Source organism: Jaculus jaculus, chromosome 19 (assembly GCF_020740685.1).
Source record: "Jaculus jaculus isolate mJacJac1 chromosome 19, mJacJac1.mat.Y.cur, whole genome shotgun sequence".
Taxonomy (NCBI): Eukaryota; Metazoa; Chordata; class Mammalia; order Rodentia; family Dipodidae; genus Jaculus; species Jaculus jaculus.
Genome location: NC_059120.1, coordinates 35,559,344 through 35,577,610, shown reverse-complemented (window position 1 = coordinate 35,577,610; position 18,267 = coordinate 35,559,344). Strand labels below are relative to the sequence as shown.

General features: G+C 47.5%; 1 protein-coding gene across 2 annotated transcripts in view; it reads right to left on the bottom strand.

Moving 5' to 3' along the window:
• Positions 1–15,042, bottom strand: part of Igsf3 (immunoglobulin superfamily member 3) — a 111,630-nt gene extending 96,588 nt beyond the window's left edge. The window contains exon 1 of one of the 2 annotated variants that reach the window (XM_045138882.1): positions 14,487–15,042. In XM_045138882.1, coding sequence (XP_044994817.1) covers positions 14,487–14,529 — 43 coding nt within the window. In that variant the 5' untranslated portion in view covers positions 14,530–15,042. The remainder of the gene's footprint in view (positions 1–14,486) is intronic. The other variant, XM_004667521.2, reaches the window with a different exon arrangement.
• Between the last annotated feature and the right edge of the window lie 3,225 nt (positions 15,043–18,267).

Genomic DNA, 18,267 nt, shown 5'->3' with positions numbered 1-18,267 from the left:
CGAACACCCTAGACAATGCTCAAAGAATTTTCTAGTCCTCTTTCCAACAATTTTCTCCCCTACCCAAGGCCACTAGTTTTTCTCTGAGTAATTCACCTTTAGAATAAAAGGGTTGAACAAAGCCAGGCATGGTGGCGCATGCCTTTAATCCCAGCACTCCTGAGGCAAAGGTAGGAGGATTGCTGTGAGTTCAAGGCTACCCTGAGACTACATAGTGAATTCCAGGTCAGCCTGGGCTAGAGTGAGACCTTTCCTGGAAAACCCCCAAATAAATAAATAAATAAAAGTTTGATCAGGAGACTTATAAAGGCTTGTTTTATTCCAAAATAAATGCAAGTCTAGGGGTATGTTAGATCTGGACTTGCTTCCTCCCTCCAAGAAGCCCACAGGTAGGCTCCCTGCCAGAGAACACTGCCCAATGCAAGAGAAGGAAGGAGGAATATGATCTTGCTTCCCCCCCCCCCATAATGTAGTACCAGAAATTAAACTGCAAAACTGTTCAGTAAGCTATGCTTTGTAGGGAAACAGCAGAAGATGTTATGGACCAGCTCAGCAAATCATCTCCAAGCAGTGTCATACAGGGCTGTCTAGTTCGGGGGTGAGGGTGGAACAGATGCACAATCACCCCTCTAATAAAATAACAAATGTGTGCATCTGTGAGGCAGAATTCCTAAGAGACCAGCCATCTCCAAATCATGGTGTTACAACTGCCAAACAGAGCCGATGAGGGAAGTCAGGAAAGCCTGGGGACGTGGGCCCAGCACACAGGTCCCAGGAGCAGCAGCTGCCGCTGCAGGCCAAGGCCACTTCCCTGGCACAGCTTAGAACCAGCTTGGCCAGCCCACTGGGGACTCCTGGGGGAGAGGAAGCCCCTTCCCAAGAGGCCAACAGTGACTTGTGAGTAAAGCGCAGAGGGACGCCTGCTTAGAGTTGACCCCAGGAGCAGAGGGTGACCCCAATGAGCTGAGCCCTGGAAAACAAACCTAGCGAGATCCTGAGTCTCCTCCCATGGCTCCGAGAGGAATCACACCATCAGGAGAGAGACTTATAAGGAGAAACAAATCAACCTCACCACAGCACAAGCCCAATAAGAGAAAGCCTGGCACTGACACTACCTCTTCCTCTCTGATGGCAAGTGGGCCATTTTTCTATTTTTACTTCTCTTTTGTTCTGGCTTTCAAGAAATCCAGAGCCAAGAGTGAAATTCCCAATCCTCAGAGAGCCAAAAATCCCTAGCAGTCTATAATGGCATTCCATGGATCCAGGAATCAGGTTATCTGGGAATTCTCATGAGAAAGAATTTTCCCTTTAACCAACCACCTCCTACCTCAGTTCCTCCAGCCTGTCATCACTGGTAGTCACATCTTTTTTATAAAAGACCCTTCATCAGGGCATCCCTAGAGAAAAAGAATAGCCAAATCCAGGCGTGGTGGTGTATGCCTTTAATCCCAGCAGTAGAGATGCAGAGGCAGGAGGATTACTGTGAGTTCCAGGTCAGCCTAGAGTAAGACCCAAACTCAAAACAAACAAACAAAAAAAAACAAAACTGACAACAAAACAAGAAGGACATTGAAGAACAGAAAGAAAGAAAGGACCTCACACAGAGAGAGAAAAAAAAGCTCCCTGTGTCAGTGTTTTAAATTAATTCCTCTATTTATTAAAGATTAAAAATACATATCAGGGCTGGAGAGATGGCTTAGCGGTTAAGCGCTTGCCTGTGAAGCCTAAGGACCCCGGTTTGAGGCTCAGTTCCCCAGGTCCCACGTTAGCCAGATGCACAAGGGGGCGCACACGTCTGGAGTTCGTTTGCAGAGGCTGGAAGCCCTGGCGCGCCCATTCTCTCTCTCTCCTTCTACCTGTCTTTCTGTCTGTGTCTGTCGCTCTCAAATAAATAAATAAAAAATTTAAAAAAAAATACATATCAGATGATTACTTCAAATGTTCACCATGATGCTAACTTTTAATTTTTGGCATTGGAATTAACAGAACCATAAGGGCTTGTAGCAGGCACTCAAATATTTGCTGATGAACCGTCTTTAGGCAAAAGTCATGTAAATAGATTCTAACAGAAGACAGAAAGGTGACAGCAGGTCAAACTGATGTTCCAGAGCTTTGCTGTGCTATGCAAATCCAACACCTATTCATCCAAAGCAGCAACAATTTTTAAAACTCCAGTGGAAAGGTGAACCACTTTGGCTTTGGGGTTTTATGAAAGTCATACCAGTGAACCTGAAGAGGTAAGTCGTCACTTTGAAATGATAATCTCTTCACAGCAGTAGCTCTGCAGGCTAGAGGAAAAGTGTCCTTCCCAGGGTTAGTCTTAAGTGTGGAGCTGGCAGCCCAGAGCTTCGTGGTTACTCTAGTCCTCCACCCTGAGCTGGAGACACCACGCATGTAGGAATGCTTGGTTTTTTCTGTCCATGAATAAACAAGAACACTTGATTGAGCCAGACACAAAGCCCAATGCTTATGGTTGCCTTCTAAACAGATTTCCAATAGGCTACATTTTCATTTAACATGATTTCAACGTTATGACAATAGGTCAGTAAAACATGAATGTGCTTAATTTGTCAAATTTATTCATTTTCAAAGGAAATATTAAGAATAAACAGATCAATTATTTTCATTAAATATATTAAAATTTAAGAGTAGTGTTTTTATTATGCCACTTACTTGATAGGGCAAGACAAAATTATTCCACTATTCAGCTATTGAATGAGCTTCACTATCCCCCAATGTCTTCACAAATTACAGCTTCATCTAGCTATAAAGTAACCAAATCAGTTCTGATATGACTATAAAATTAAGCTTGAGAAAGTAGGGAAGCAAATCACCCCTTTAAAAATCACGTTGTTGAACACTATGTTCTGTACCATTGCATTTATGTCAGAAAAAAAAAATCTGTATTTGAGTATACATATAGAGAAGGGTCTGAAAATACCTGTATTAAATCCAGAAAATACATACATATACATATCGATGCATACATATACACATATCTGTAAGGCACATGGGGACAAATGGGACCTTCCACACTTTGTGCATTTCCTTTTTTTTTTTTTTTGTTTGTTTGTTTGTTTCTCCTTGTTCTGTCTTATAGATGAAATCCCAGAACTCATGCAGGGTTGGCAAGAATTTTACCACTGAGCCACATTCCCAGGCCCTACTTTCTATCTATCTTGTTTTTTTGTTTTGTTTTCTTTCTCGAGGCAGGGGCTCACTCTAGCCCAGGTTAACCTCGAACTCATGGTGATCTTCCTACCTCAGCCTAGGGAGTGCTGGGACTAAGGGGGTGTACTACCATGTCTGGTTCCTACAGCATGTTTGTTGTTGGTGGTGGTCTTTCAAGGTAGGTCTCGCTCTAGCCCAAGCTGACCTGGAATTCACTATGTAGTCTCAGGGTGGCCTCAAACTCATGGCGATCCTCCTACCTCTGCCTCCCAAGTGCTGGGATTAAAGGCATGCGCCATTACACCTAGCTTCCTACAGCATTTCATTAACTGTTTTAAATTATGGTTTAATTCAAATCAAATATTCAATAAAAATTTACAATTCCTGTTGTGATATTCTCTGGCAGACCTTTTTTCCTCCCCCACCCCGCTTTTCTCTTTTTCATTTTCCTCTTTTATTTGCACACATCTGTGGAGTGCAGTGTGGGGTATTTATTTATTAGAAAGAAAGAGAGAGGGAATGGATATGCCAGGGCCTCTAGCCACTGGAAACAAACACCAGACTATGAGCCACCTTGTATATCTGGCTCACATGGGTCCTGGGGAATCAAAACTGAGTCCTCAGGCTTCACAGGCAAGTGCCTTATAACTGTGAAGTCATCTCTGCAACCCAGGGTAGTTTTGATTACACAGTGAGTACACTCCCTGGAAGTCTTTAACAAACAACAGAATGTGTCCTTGTCTGGACCAGACAGGAAGGAGTGGTCTGACCTGCAGCACAGGGTGACTGCTCAGTGACACCCTTTCCCTCTCCTCACTGAAAGAACTTCCTGACAAAGTCAATCAAGGTCACTAATGCAAACAATCCAAGGTCCTTGAGGCCCAAAGCAGCTCTTGGGTCAGGAAGCTGACCCCTTAGAGGCCTCAGAAACACCTGGCAGACATGCACTTTCCCCAGCCGAGGGGCAGGGATAAGGGGCCAAAGCTCATAGTGGAAACAATGCAGCGTAGGCCCAGTTTTGCTTTACAGCTGAATTGAATCAGGGTTGAGCTGCATGCCTGTTACCACACAGGGGGAATAAGCATTAATTACTACTCAATAAGTGTAGTCTCTGAAGAGTGTGATAATAGGACCTTGAAAGGTAGGAGCCTGCCTCTTGCCACATCACCATCAGCAAGAGCAGAGGTGGACCCTAGCCCTGCTGAGACGAGATGGTGTTCTCAGAGGTCATCCCCAAGAGAAGGTGCAACTACACCCTGGAGTATCAGACAGTGGGTGCTGCAGACAAAAGTGGATTCAAAACCAAACAAAACTAAACACTAAGTTAGGGCAAGCCTGGACACTCTTCTGCATCAGAGAATCATCATCTGAAGAAAACACACCTGGCATCAGAATGGGTTCTTTTTTGTTTCAGAAGAGAAGGTGGGGCACCTGAGAGCTAATGGGAACGAAGGCCCCTTGGGAACCAGACACTCTCTTCCTTTGAGTTTAGTTTCACAGAATGTCTGCTTTGATTGTCATATGATGGACACATAAAAGCTCTTCTACCTTCCCTTTCGCCACTGGACCCCTCTAAGGCAGTTTAGGGGTGACAGAGTCCCCAAAGTAAAAGCGAGGGATGTTCCTGAGCCTGCCCTTATAGTCTCCTCCTTGCTAGAGGTCACAGAAGGATCTGGCTTCTCCTTGATTTTCTGCCTAAAGGCTGTTTTTCCTTAAAATCAATCCCAGTCTCTCCATAGAAAGTTCCTTTTCCTGGATTCCTGTAAGGATTAAACCTGATTCCCTATGCAGAAACCCCCATTAGCTCAGCCCCATTCACAGACTAGAAAAGATCCCAGTCCGGGTGGGCTTTTTCTTCCCAGAATCCCCTTCTGCTTCCCAGGAGTGTTGTGTGCCTGCTTTCCTTCTCTAATGTTCTACCGACAATCCAAAAACAATCTCTTTAAGCTTTACCCTCTGGTCTATGGTCTTCAATTCTTTGAATTCCTAAGACCAGGACCTGGAGGCCACTGAAGTTTCATGTGACTGTGACAGTAGACACCCTAACTCCTCGTTTAAAGCCCAGTCAGGAGCCAAGACAGGCTCTGCGGCTCTCAAAGACAACCCAAAATTCTCATACCACCTCACTTCCGGCAACACCTGGTACTATCGTGAGGACTACCTTGCCACTTCTCCCAGTGGTCCTCCGGGATGCCCTCTGACAACTTTCTGCTGTCTTCCACGTGTTCAACTCCCAAACACAGCACCATTAGTGCCTGGCCCAAGGACACTTAACCTTCTCCAACCTTCTAGAAATCTTCTCAAAGCAGACCCCTATGCCCAGACTGCTCTCTACACTCCTGCTGGGATGTCACTCCATAGAACTTTCAAAATGTCTAAAATTTTAGCTCTCCCCAAAAGCCTTTCCAGACTGATGATTCAGGATCTACGCCAGCACCTTCCCTGCTCTGGACAGAAAATTCCCTTTTTGGCTCCTGTTAAGCCATGCTGCTGTCCCACAGACACCCATTCTCACAGCAGGCGTCATCAAGTGTTGGGCCAGTGTATTTGCAAATCAATTTGCTCTGTTTCTCTGCTGCTTAGATTACCATGTCCTAGAGGGTCGGGAGGGGGTGTTCTGCAAAGCCTCCTCAGGCAGATGGGGGGAAGATGGTATCTGGTGAACTAATTAGAGGGTTAGGCAGAAACTTTGCCTGAACTCTTACTATTATAAAGCTTTTTAAAGTACATCTGACCACTTTCTAGCCAGGATAGAGTTAATATAATTTAATCTTTGATTTAGGATCTTGCAGGGCCCCAGGCTCATCATTCTCTTCTGCTACTGTAATTATAGATGCAGAAGATGTAAAGATGGGGCAGGCGACTATTTGGAAGCTACACTACAATAAATCCTTCCACTCTGTTTGCGAGTTGTGCCCTTCTGAAGATGGAGTTGAGAAATAAGCACAAACTCCACTTACCTGGGCATTGCAGTCAAGGGGACCCATGGCCTGGTCTTCGCAAAGTACCTGCCACTGTGGTTCACAATTAGTCACTTAACTGGAAGGTACTTGATGAGGGAACTTGGGAACGTGTGATTTTCTGCAATTGAAAGCCCGATTTTGATGCAACCACTCATTTCTTTGAAAATCAGGGGACATTCACACACAGGTGCCCTAAATTGAAAACCATCATTTTACAAGGAATTGCTGTGCTTACTGGGAAGCAGCAAAGAAGCAGGTGTGTGCACATGACAAATGAGGCCCTCTCAAAGGAACCTGAAAATCTTAATCAAGGAGCCATGATTCAGCACGTGCACCAAGACCAGGGACCACCACCGCTCACCTGAAGCCCCTTCTTCTAGTTCCCAGGCCTGGGCTCAGCAGAAGCAACCTGGGCTCAGGATTTTAAAGCCCAAACCCCAAATTACTATAATCTACAACTCTCTTGCCTAACATCATCCCTAAAAGGTGACTCGACTGCCATTATAACTGCTGCCAGGACTCGACTGGTATCCAACGGCCCCCTCCCCACCCAAACCCTGTCGTTCTACATACTGGGGAAGACACTGTGTGGTACTTTGAATGTATGTCCCCCATAGACTCAGGTGCTTTGTTAAGCCTGTAACTTGGGGGCCAGGTGTGGTGGCACACACCTTTAATCCCAGCACTCCAGAGGCAGAGGTAGGAGGAATACAGTGAGTTCAAGGCCACTCTGAGAGCGAAACCCTACCTTGAAAAACAAAAACAAAAAGCTTCTAAGTTAGATCTCCAGCCTCCTGGCTAGAGGTGTCACTGGGGAGGTGATCTGAATTGTATAGTTCAAGGTATACAGAGAGGTCTGAGCTCTGGAGATCCTGCTTCCTACAGATTTGTTCTTGCTGCTTTTTGGTGTGTGTTGGCTGCTGGTGGTCTTTCTCTCTGCTTGGATTTATGAATGGATGCCAGCTTCTGCCACTGATGAACCTTCCTTGGATTTGTAGCTGAAATAAATCCTGTTCCATAAAACTGCGTTTGGTTGGATGTCCATCCTAGCATCGCAAAGCTGTCTAAAACACACTGTGATAGAGTATCTGTGAAAATCAGGGGTAGAGCAGGGAGGGCATTCACACACAGGTCTCCTAAATTTCCTTAAATTGAAAGTCAGTGTTTTTTCAAGAAAGAGTATTCAAGTGTATTAGTGCCTTCCCTAACAACCATCACCTATGTTGTACTTGACTTTGAGCTCTGCCAGAATCTGTGAAGAGAATTCAGGAGGTATGTATTTTCACTGGCCTCTAAATGAACCTTAACAAATCCTCTGATTCCAACACAGTTATGTTTCTAGTACCTGTGATTTGTCACAGCAGAAATCACACACTTTCATATCAAGTCCATAACTATACTTCAACGTCCCTTTTACTCTCATCACTATAGCCAAATTACAATAGACTCACTGCTGGAAGTTATTTAATTGACTGTCATTAAAAGAAAAAGTTTGCTGAACTGGAGAGATGGCTCAGTGGTTAAGGCACTTGCATGCAGAGCATACTGGGGTTCAATTTCCCAGTAGCCATGTAAAGCAGAATGCACAAAGTGGCACATACATCTGGAGTTCGTTTACAACAGCTAAAGACCCTGACGCACACATTCCCTTTCTCTCCTCTCTTTGCTTGCAATTTTCTTTTTTCAAGGTAGGGTCTCACTCTGGTCCAGGCTGGCCTGGAATTAGCTATATAGTCTCAGGGTGGCCTTGAACTCTCAGTGATCCTCTTACCTCTGCCTCCCGAGTGTTGGCAAATATTTTTTTAAGTACACTGCTAAATCATGAAGTTGCCCTTTTTAGATATTTTCAGTTATAGTTTCAATGTAATTGATCTCCTTTGCTAACATGTATTATTATTTAGCTATTTTTTTAACTTTTTATGTGTTCATTTGGAAGCAGGAGGGAGTATGGGCATACCAGGGTCTCTTGCCACTATAAATAAACTCCAGACACATGGACCACTTTGTACATCTGGCTTTACCTGGGTACTGGAGAATCCAACCCAGGCCAGCAGACTTTGCAGGGAAGCACCTTTAACTGCTGAGACATCTCCCCAGCCCAATTAATCCATTTTTACGTTTCTTCTTTTTGATTAAAAAAAAAAAAAGTTATTTACTTGCAAGTACAGGGAGAGAGATGGAATCAGCGAGAATGAGTGCACCAGGGCCTCTTTTGCCACTGCAAATGAACTCCAGATGCATGCTTTGTACATCTAGCTTTAGGTAGGCTTTGCAAGCAAGCTCCTTTAACCACTGGGCCATCTCCCCAGCCCTATTTATCCACTTTTAAATTTTAAATATAGAATGGATTATGAGGCTTCACCAAACTGCCAAAAGGATTCGCATGCATGGCACAAAAAAGGGTGAAGAAAAGCTGGGTATGGGGGCACACACCTGTAATCCCAGCACTCGGGAAGCAGAGGTAGGAGGAGCACTGTGAGTTTGAGGCCAGCCTAGAACTCCAGGTCAGCCTGCCTAGAGAAAGCCTACCTCAAGAGAAACAAGAAACAGGAGGTGAAGAAGCCCTGATTGGTAGAATAAAAGCTTGGCCTCCATAGTCAGAAAAAATTTGATTCAGGTTCTGATTTTGTCAACTTAACAACTCTTCCCTCTGAGAAAAACTATTTAATCTCCTTTAGCCTCATCTTGAGCAAGGTAGCTGTTGTAGTTGATTCAGGTATCCCCCATAAACCTCAGTGTTCTGAATGCTAGGTCCCCAGCTGATGGGAGATTTATTTGGGAATTAGAGCCTCCTGCAGGCAGTGTACTGTTGAGGGTGGTCTTATGGGAGTTATAGCCAGCTTCCTCTTGCCAGTGTTTGGCACACTCTCCAGTTGCTGTTGTCCACCTGATGGTGGCCAGGAGATAATGTCCACCCTCTGCTTGTGCCATCATCTTCCCTGCCATCATGGAGCTTCCCCTCAAGTCTGTAAGCCTTTAAGCTGCTCTTGGTCTGGTGTTTTCTGCCAGCAATGCGAACCTGACTGCAACAGTAGCCAATAGGAAAACAGCATTATCCTTGGAAGGATTGGGAAGGGATATAGTTTAATGGTAGACCACTTGCCCTAGGATGCTTGAGGCCAAGACCAGGGCCACAAAACACAAAAAAAAAAAAAAAAAAAACAAGTATTTAAGATGGGCATGGTGGCGTACGCCTTTAATCCCAGCAGAGGTAGGTGGATCATCAGAGTTGGAGGCCACCAGAAACTACATAGTGAATTCCAGGTCAGCCTGGGCTAAAGTGAAATCCTACCTTGAAAAAACAACAACAAAAAAGATGTATTGTGTGAAACCATTCATTCATAAAAAAAATTTACTGAACTCCTTCCTATTTACTTGTGCCAGGCCCAAGGCTATAGGCTCTTGTAGTAAATATGGCATCAGTCGTTAAGAACTTGATAGAAAAAAAAAGAACTTGATAGAGGTCATGCTATGGAAAGTGTTCTATGAACACAGCACTCACTGCCAACAACACACATGTTCTGTTTAATTATACGCTGGCTTATGTTGCTTCCTAGGTAATAACTGTTGGTTCACCTAGCTCATGCCTTCCAAGAAGGGTCCCTACAGGCCATAGATTAGGTCTCTGTCTCAAAACAGAGGTTGCTGTTTGTTCAATGAAAGAACACAGGATTTGGAACCAAAAGATTCTGGCTGGCTTCAAAATCCTACTCCGCCACTTACAAGCTGGTGGCTATGGCAGAGGCCCATATTTATTCACCAAAATCTGTTCTGTCCTTAAAGCAACAGAACCCCAAATTTTAAGCAGGGAACATGGACACTTAGGACAAGAATAATTCTCAGCCTCCTTTGCAGCTAAAGTGTGGACATATAAACAAGTTCTGGCTGATGAAAGACTTAAGCAGAAGTGATACACATAGCTTCTAGGAGGCAACCTTAGTACATGAGACACTTCATGAATTCTTCCCTCCTTCCAGATGGCTGGGGCTAAAATGGACATGCTGGTGACAGTGGAAGCCATGCACTAGGAACAAGACCAAAGGAGCTGGAGCCCAAATACCATGAAGCACATCAACCTGACCATTAATCAACCTTAGCCAGCTACATATCTCCTTGGACTTCAACAATCCCATCCATGAGATGATAATATAAGGCACCTATCTTGCAGGGTTGTTTGAGGACTGAATAATAGGGCTTGGCTCACAGTAAGGACTAGAGTTCAGAGAGTTGGTATTACTGCTCTTACAGTAATAACAGTAGTCTTGCTGAAATGAAAAATACAGCCAAAGGGCCAGAACACACTCCTGGGTGCCCAAAGGTGACTCAGTGATTTTTGCAGAGTGAGTTCCAGGTCAGCCTGGAGTACAGTGAGACCCTACCTTGAAAAACAAACAAAAAAAGCTGTTAGGGCTGAAGAGATGGATTAGTGGTTAAGGCACTTGCCTGTGGAGCCTAAGGACCCAGGTTCCATTCCCCAGTACCCAAGTAAGCCAGATGCAAAGGGTGGTACATGCGTCTAGAGTTCATTTGTAGTAGCTAGAGACCCTAGTGCACCCATTCTCATTCTCAATCATATTCTCATTCCCCTCCCTCCCTCCCTCTCTCTCTCTCTCTCTCTCTCTCTCTCTCTCTCTCTCTCTCTCTATATATATATATATATATATATATATATATATATATATATATCTGCCTCTCTCTGTCTCTCAAAATAAATAAATATTTTAAATGCTACTATTTGCTCTTAAATGTCCCCCAAAGGCCCGTGTATTAAAGTTTTGGTTCACAGGATGGCAGTACTGAGAGATGATGGAACCTTTAGCAGGGGCCAAGTGAGAAATCTGTAGGTCGGACCCTTGAGAGGTATGGCCTGCTCTAGTCCCCTGTTCCTCCTCTCTTTCCTTTCCCAGCAGATGGGGAGTGAATCTGCTCCACCATGCCTTTCCACCATGGCATGCTGCCAAAATCAACAGAGCCAATCAGCCATGGACAGGAACCTCCAAAACTGTGAACCAAGTGAAACTTTTCTAAGTTAATTCTGTTATAATGATGGGAAGCTAACTAACATAAAAGGTGTTGAGCCAGTCTAGTCCTCCTGACAAGAATTCCTTTCGGCAGCACCCTCACGAAATGCCCTCCTCACCCACGCAGACCACATGTGGAGCAGTGTTAAGACAGCAGTGGTTACTCATCCACTACCATGAAGCCCATCCTGCCTTTAGCGCCTCTCAGCCCCTCACTCAGCCTCCTCCTTCTCAGCCTCTGATCACCAGTCTTGCCTGTGAGTTCATGCCTAACAGTACATCAAAGTTTCTTTCAGTCTCTTTTGGAAGCACCTTCTGGCCTCTCTCCTTACTAGTTGAAAAGTGATTACTTTGTTCCATCCTGTTCAAACAGTGGCTTCCAGAACTGCAAATGAACTTCTACCCCACAGCAGAAAACAAAATGACAGTTGGCCATCTACAGGTTCTCCTACATTGATCCAGAGGTGGCCTGTCTCCCACATTTTCACTGCTAACAATTTTCAGCTATTTCAACCTGTTTGTAACATCAGCACTGGCCAGGGAGGTTCAACCCCTCATAGTACGCAAAATGAGAATGTGCTTTTCTGCATCCACAGCCTACATTATTCTTTCCCAATTATTCTATTCCTGGGCGTACAGACCCAAATCCTCCTCTCTTCCCCCACGGTGGTACCATCACGCACGTCAGTCACTCACACAGACAGACACAGCTGCAGGCGCCCGGTTCCTCCACCCTCGTTCCCTCTTGTTCACACTCACAACCAGCCCTTACTATCTCTCTCTTTCCCTGGCCCTCTGGCTCTATCCATTCTCAGTAGTGGAGATTTTACTGTTTGCATGGTGTACCAGGCCCAGGCTTAAGGTGGCTTTGAAATTGGAACAAGGATTGTGGCAGCAGCAATGACTCCACTCTGGGCTGCAACAGAAGGACACAGGGACTGAGAAAACAGGAACAAAGACTTAAGCAGATTCAGTACCCCAACAGGCAGAGAGAGGAACCTCATCCAAATCCCTGCCTTTAGCACAGAAGGGGGCAGAAGAGCATAGGTCTGATGATGTGGGTGGAGTCGAGCATCTCAAGAGATTCATTCTGTGGTCCCCTCATACACCCAGGATTTTCTAACTCACGTTGCTGTTTCTGGAGGCTGGTACCTGTATCCATCTTGTTTTCAGAAACTTGGCCTCATCCAACTTTTACAGGCAAAATTTTACGCCAGGTATATGGCCCACAGAGGCTCAAAGCCTTAGGATTCTTTACTGTCTTAAATTCATACTACACATTAATTCACATTACACAACAAGAATACTGACACATGATTCAGACCACCAGACTGGAAACAGGAAATAAGCCGGGAATACAGGATTTGTTGCCTCCCCCAAACACCCTGGGCTTCCCCCAGGTTGACAGTAGTAGCCAGGTCTCCTCCCTGCCTGCTTTCAGCTATGGTGTGGTGAGGAAAGAGGAGGGCCCACCAGTGGGCTCAAAACCAGGCACTAGTCTACCTGTCCACGGTTCCAAATGTCCCCATTGCACCCACATCCGGCCTTCTGCCACCATCCCCCGTCACTACCACCTGGATGCGTGTCTTCCTCCACGGCCTGTCTTTGCAGGTGGGAGACCCAGGAAGGGGGATGATAGCACCCACCTGGTGCCAGGGTCCCAGATCGCCTCCACAGAGCTGCCCAAAGAGGATAGCAGAGAGACCAGCAGGCAGCCTCTCGTTTCTTGAGCAGCCGAAAGAAACAAAAGGCACAAATGTCACATTTCCGTTTTCCTACTGATGGCTCCTTCTCCTGCCCCATACCCTCCCCTTCCCCTCATCCCTCCTTACAGCCTCAGCCACACACCCACTCCACACCAGCCTCTCAGAGGCCTTTTCTGGTTTGCATCCTCTTGAATCCACATGAATCACTGATTGTTGATTCAAACCCAGATACGAAATGAATGACAGAGCACAACAAATACAAATACAGTATTAAGACACTGGCAAAGGGAGGGCGACCTGCCTCAGCCTGAGCACTGGGAGATGGAGAGACCTACATCCTATCAGCTGGCCAGGCCAACTAAACTCACTGCCAGACAGGGGTAGGGTGTGTGTATGTGCTGGTTGGGGAAGGGCTGCCACTAATGAACGCACACACTGACTCGGTCATGCATGAGCCACCTAGGACAGCCCAAAGACTCCACTCCCACTCCACCAAATTTGGTTTTATCGGTCTCAGCTTGTTGCCTGAATATCATGATTTTTTGTAAAGATCCCTCAATAATACCAACACTCGTCCAAGTTTGAGCTCCTGACTGAATACATTTATTATAAGTTGCAAGCATTATGCAAAGCAATCAGTGTTTCGAACACCTTAGGTCCCTTAATGCTACAACAGCATTTGATGAGACTCAAATGTGGAGGTGAGGCTGAGGTTAAAACTCGGGTCCTCTAACTTCAAAGTCCACCCTTACTGCACATACCTGTGAACTTCTGAAAGGTGGAGACAGTTCACAGAAGCAGCTTTCACTGCCTGTACAGCACGGTGCCTGGACAGGGGATGCTAAGCCAGCAGTGACACGCTCTCAGCGTGCAAGGGACAGAAAGTAAGAGAAGGTGGGGGGTGTGTCCATTCTTGAGGTTTAGGGTAATAGGCAGAGAGAATGTACCATGTCTGAGGTGTGTTGTCAGATACCACACTCAAGATGTGTTCAACAGGATGAAAAGAATGGATGGAGGGTATGAATCTTCACCGCGGACAGAATCCTTGAGAGAGGAATCAAGGACTAATTTATGTGCCCATAGTTTCTCTCTCGTACTGGAGTTTCTGTGGGGGCAATAAAAAAATCACTCCTAACACACCCCTAACAGCCAGGACTATGAGCTGAGCTTCCTTGGCAAGGAGACACAGGCCCGGTATACACCGCAAATACATTTACAGACTTCTTAGGTAGACAAAGCGTTCCTTCAACCCCATCCTACCTCTCCTACTCCCCTTCAAAAACAACAAAAAGCACCATTTTATCATCAAACCACCTTCCCCAACAGCGTTACGTTGCCTCCTCTAAGGAGCCAATTGCAGCGGACACAAAATGAAGCATCCCTGCCTCCTAAGCCACCCATGTGCGGCCGAGGGGCTTCACCCAAGGCCTGCTGAAAGGCAAACAGTATTCCACTGCGGGCCCCTTTGGTACTCTAATGCACTCTGCACCACACCGGCTGCCTCCTGCTGTCCTGAAAGCCTAGTGTTGGTGGGAAAGATCACAAAAGGAATCCCAGGCACCAAGAACAGGTTAAACTTTCACACCGATCGAGAAGCTGACAGGCTGATAAGCAGAGCCACTTACCCAGCAAAGCCAGACAGCTCAGCACTGGGAAAAAGCACTTCATGTCGGCGGCGGCGGCTGCGAGAGGACACGACACAGGGCTCTTCCAGCTCCTAATCTCTCATTTCTGCCAATCCACTTATAGCTCCAGAGAACAGTTTTGGAAATAGAACTTAACTCGGAAAATGAGAACCAGCCGTCTCGTGAGATCAGAAGGGAGCTGGGGGCAGGGGCGGAGCGGCATGAGTGAGAAGTCCTCCCGGTGCAGGCAGCGTCCACAGCGACCACGGAGGCGCCGCGGGCTCCGGTCACATCGCGTCCGTCCCCGCTGGAGCCGCGGACGGTGGAGTAATCCTCAAGGAAAAGGGGGAAAGAGTCTGAGAAAATCCTTTCATTCGCTGATTATACAGAAATGTCCTTGGCTCCGCAGTGAAGGTGTCGGCGTCTTCCCTCATTCGGATCCCCCAAAGGGAACAGGGCGGATTTTATCCAAACCTCGGACAGCCGAATCATTCCCACGGGTTGCGACAGTTCGGGTTTCTCCATCAAAAAGTCCGTCTCCATGCACGGTGGCCGGTCACGGGCTGCCGCCTGCCCCAGACCTCCGCGGACCCCCGCAGCAGGCTGGCGGCCCCGCCAAGCCCAGGGTTTTCTGCAACACAAGAGCACCGTCGCCGAGCACCGCCCGCCCGCCCGCCAGCGCGCTGACCTTGGAGCAGTCCTCGCCCTCCCCGGAGCCTCAGTTTCCCCGGCCAGCGCGGGGCAGCTGCCGGAAGCCCGATCGTCCCGGACACTTTCCCCGGTGCCGCACCCCCTTGGTTCCCGCGGCCTCCCCGGAGCCCCACCCTCGGCGGCCGGGCGGAGCGCTCCCAGGTGGCCCGCTATTGTCTCGGCGCCCCGGGCTGCTCCCCGCGGGGGGCAAAGCCGACCCCGGGGCCGAGGAGCGGGGCGCCCCGGCCGGCTGAGCGCGCCCGCCCGCCGGGAAGGGTCTCGGCCCGGGACCCGCGCCCAGCCCGCCGCCACGCTCGCCGCCTCCCGGGCCCGCAGCCTCACCTCGCCGCTGCGAGCGTGCGTCCGTCCGTCCGTCCGTCCGTCCGTCGGTAGGTCGGAGGGCCGGCCTGCACGCCTCCCGGGACGGGCCGCTCCGCTCCGCGCCGCGCCGCGCGCCGCCCTCTCCCGCCCCCCGCGGCTCCCGGGCTCGGCGGCCTGCTGGCCCCGCCCCCTCCCCGCCCTCCGCCCGGCCGGCCGCGGCGCCCCAGGACACGCCCCCGGCACGCCCCGCCCCGGGGGACCCGCGGCCGGCCGGGAAGTTGACGGGGTTCATGCTCACACGCCCGCCCGCCGCCCGCGAGATGCACAGGCCCTTCCCCAAACCCAGCCCAGGCCCCACCGACGCGTCCTCGGTCCCAGAAACAAAGCCCTTCGCTGGCGACTTGAATCTGTTCATGTAGTGAACCCCCACATGGTGCTTCGCTTCAAGGGAGAATGTGGGTTCCGATTCTGCCCCCGGTGCTTCCACCTTGAAGCTGTGGACCTTAGCCAGGATGCTTCACCTCTCTTGAGCCTCAGTTTGCTAATCTGTTATATGGGGAAACAACCTCTATCTTGACAGGGTTATGTTGTAGGGCACTTAGATCTGTGCCACATGCTCCATAACCTCTCAGGAAAGATAAACTATTATTATTTTATGACTCACAGTCCTATCCAAGCAAGTGCTTTCATACTCAACGTGCTGGGCGGACAACACCCAGATAGAGTCGGTGGCGAGGCCCTCATGGAGCTTACGGTGTGGCTGGGGACACAGACAACATGACAGGCATAACATGAACATGTTTGCATTGAGGAGGCTCAGAGAAGGCTCTGAACCCCGCAATACTGAGGTGAGCCATCCCAGGAAGCCTTCTCTAAGAGAAACTGCGGAAGAATCCCAAGGGGCAAAAAGTATCAGCATTAGAGGAAGATGGGAGAATCACAGGACTGGACTCACCTTTGCAGGTCCAGAGAAGAAGGAATATTCAAGACAGACAGCAAAAATGTATGCGGGGACCCAAATGGAGCTGTAAGACAGACGTGGTCAGAAGAGTGGTGAGAGGAAATCAAGTAGACAGCAATGGCTTTGGCCTTGAGCTTGGGAGTGTGGTTATCAGATATGCCTGTTAAAAGACCTCCTAGACTAGGTTTGGAGGACGTGTGGGGGAGCTCTGCGGCAGGCTGGGATGGGTGCGCTGCAGAACCACTGAAAATCCAGAAAACACGTGGTGACCAGGACCACAGAAAGAGCAGACCTTGATGTGGGGGTGTAGACTCCATGGAATGTCCAGTTAAGTGAGGGATGAGGCAGAAAGTGCTCTCTCAGCCTCAGTAACTGGGGTAAGGATACAGAGGATGGATTGAAGGTCTTTAATTTGAGATACCCAAGTGGCATCTAGGTGACCACATCCAAAGGAATAATCTGTAAATATCAGAACTCAGAAAGAGGCTGTGTTTGTTTGTAGTGTTTTTCCTCCTATTGGACCAAATGACAGCAAAAGCCTTTAGTGAAAGAATATATTAATAGTTCACTTACAACAAACTCTAATACTCCATCATACAGGACAATGAAGATCTTGCTTATAAGAGATACCAAAGCCAGTCTTGGTGGCACACACCTTTGATCCCAGCATTTGGGAGGCAGAGGTAGGAGGATTGCTGTAAGTTCAAGGCCAGCCTGAGAGTGCACAGTGAATTCCAGATCAGCCTGGGCTAAAGAGAAACCCTACCTCAAAAACAAAAACAAACAAAACAAAACAGAGATACCAAGATGTCAGGAGTCTTATCTGTCCTTTCCCCTTTCCCTTGGCTGTAAATTCCTTAAAGGCACACATCTGCCCTATAATTATCATTTATCCCCAAACAACTTTGGCATTTTATCTGTATATGTCATTGAACTATAAATACTTCCATTGAATCAAATTTAATATTTATCATACATTTAAAGTATTATATTGGGCTAAAGAGATGGCTTAGCGGTTAAGCTCTTGCCTGTCAAGCCTAAGGATCCTGATTCCAGGCTCAATTCCCCAGGACCCATGTTAGCCAGATGCACAGGGGGCGCACACGTCTGGAGTTCCTTTACAGTGGCTGAAGGCCCTGGCACACCCATTCTCTATCTATCTGCCTCTTTCTCTCTCTGTCTGTCCCTCTCAAATAAATAAGTAAAAATTAAATAAATAAAGTATTGTATTGATAACTCTTTTCTGGTATTACTTTCCTTTCTTTTAAAATATTTTATTTTATTTATTTGAGACAGAGAGAGAGAGAGAATGAGGCAGCTGGAGAGAGTGGGCACACCAGGATCTCTAGCCACTGTAGACAAACTAGATGCATGTGCCACCCTGTGCATCTGGCCTATGTGGATACTGGGGAATTGAACCTGGGTCCTCAGGCTTTGCAGGCAAGCACCTTAACTGTTAAGCCTTCTCTCCATCCCTACTTTCTTTTTTGTATTACATATTATTTCTTTTCCCCAAGACAACTCAGGCATCTCTCAGTTCTTACCTGCTAAACTCCTTTTTCTTAAGCACACGTCAAGAAAAATCTTTGCCCAGGAAACATCACAGAGGAAGAGACAGATTAAATCTGAATGTTGCTGTCACTGCTGGCCTGAGAATCTCCTCCAGGGAGATGGTGGTCGACACTGAGGAGACTCAAGAGTCATCAAAGCAGAAATGCAGAAGATGCAGAGTTCAACACAAAAGACTTGTAACACGCCCTCCAAGGCTCAGGGAACGCTGTGGAAGAGGGGCAGAGAGAGTGTAAGAGC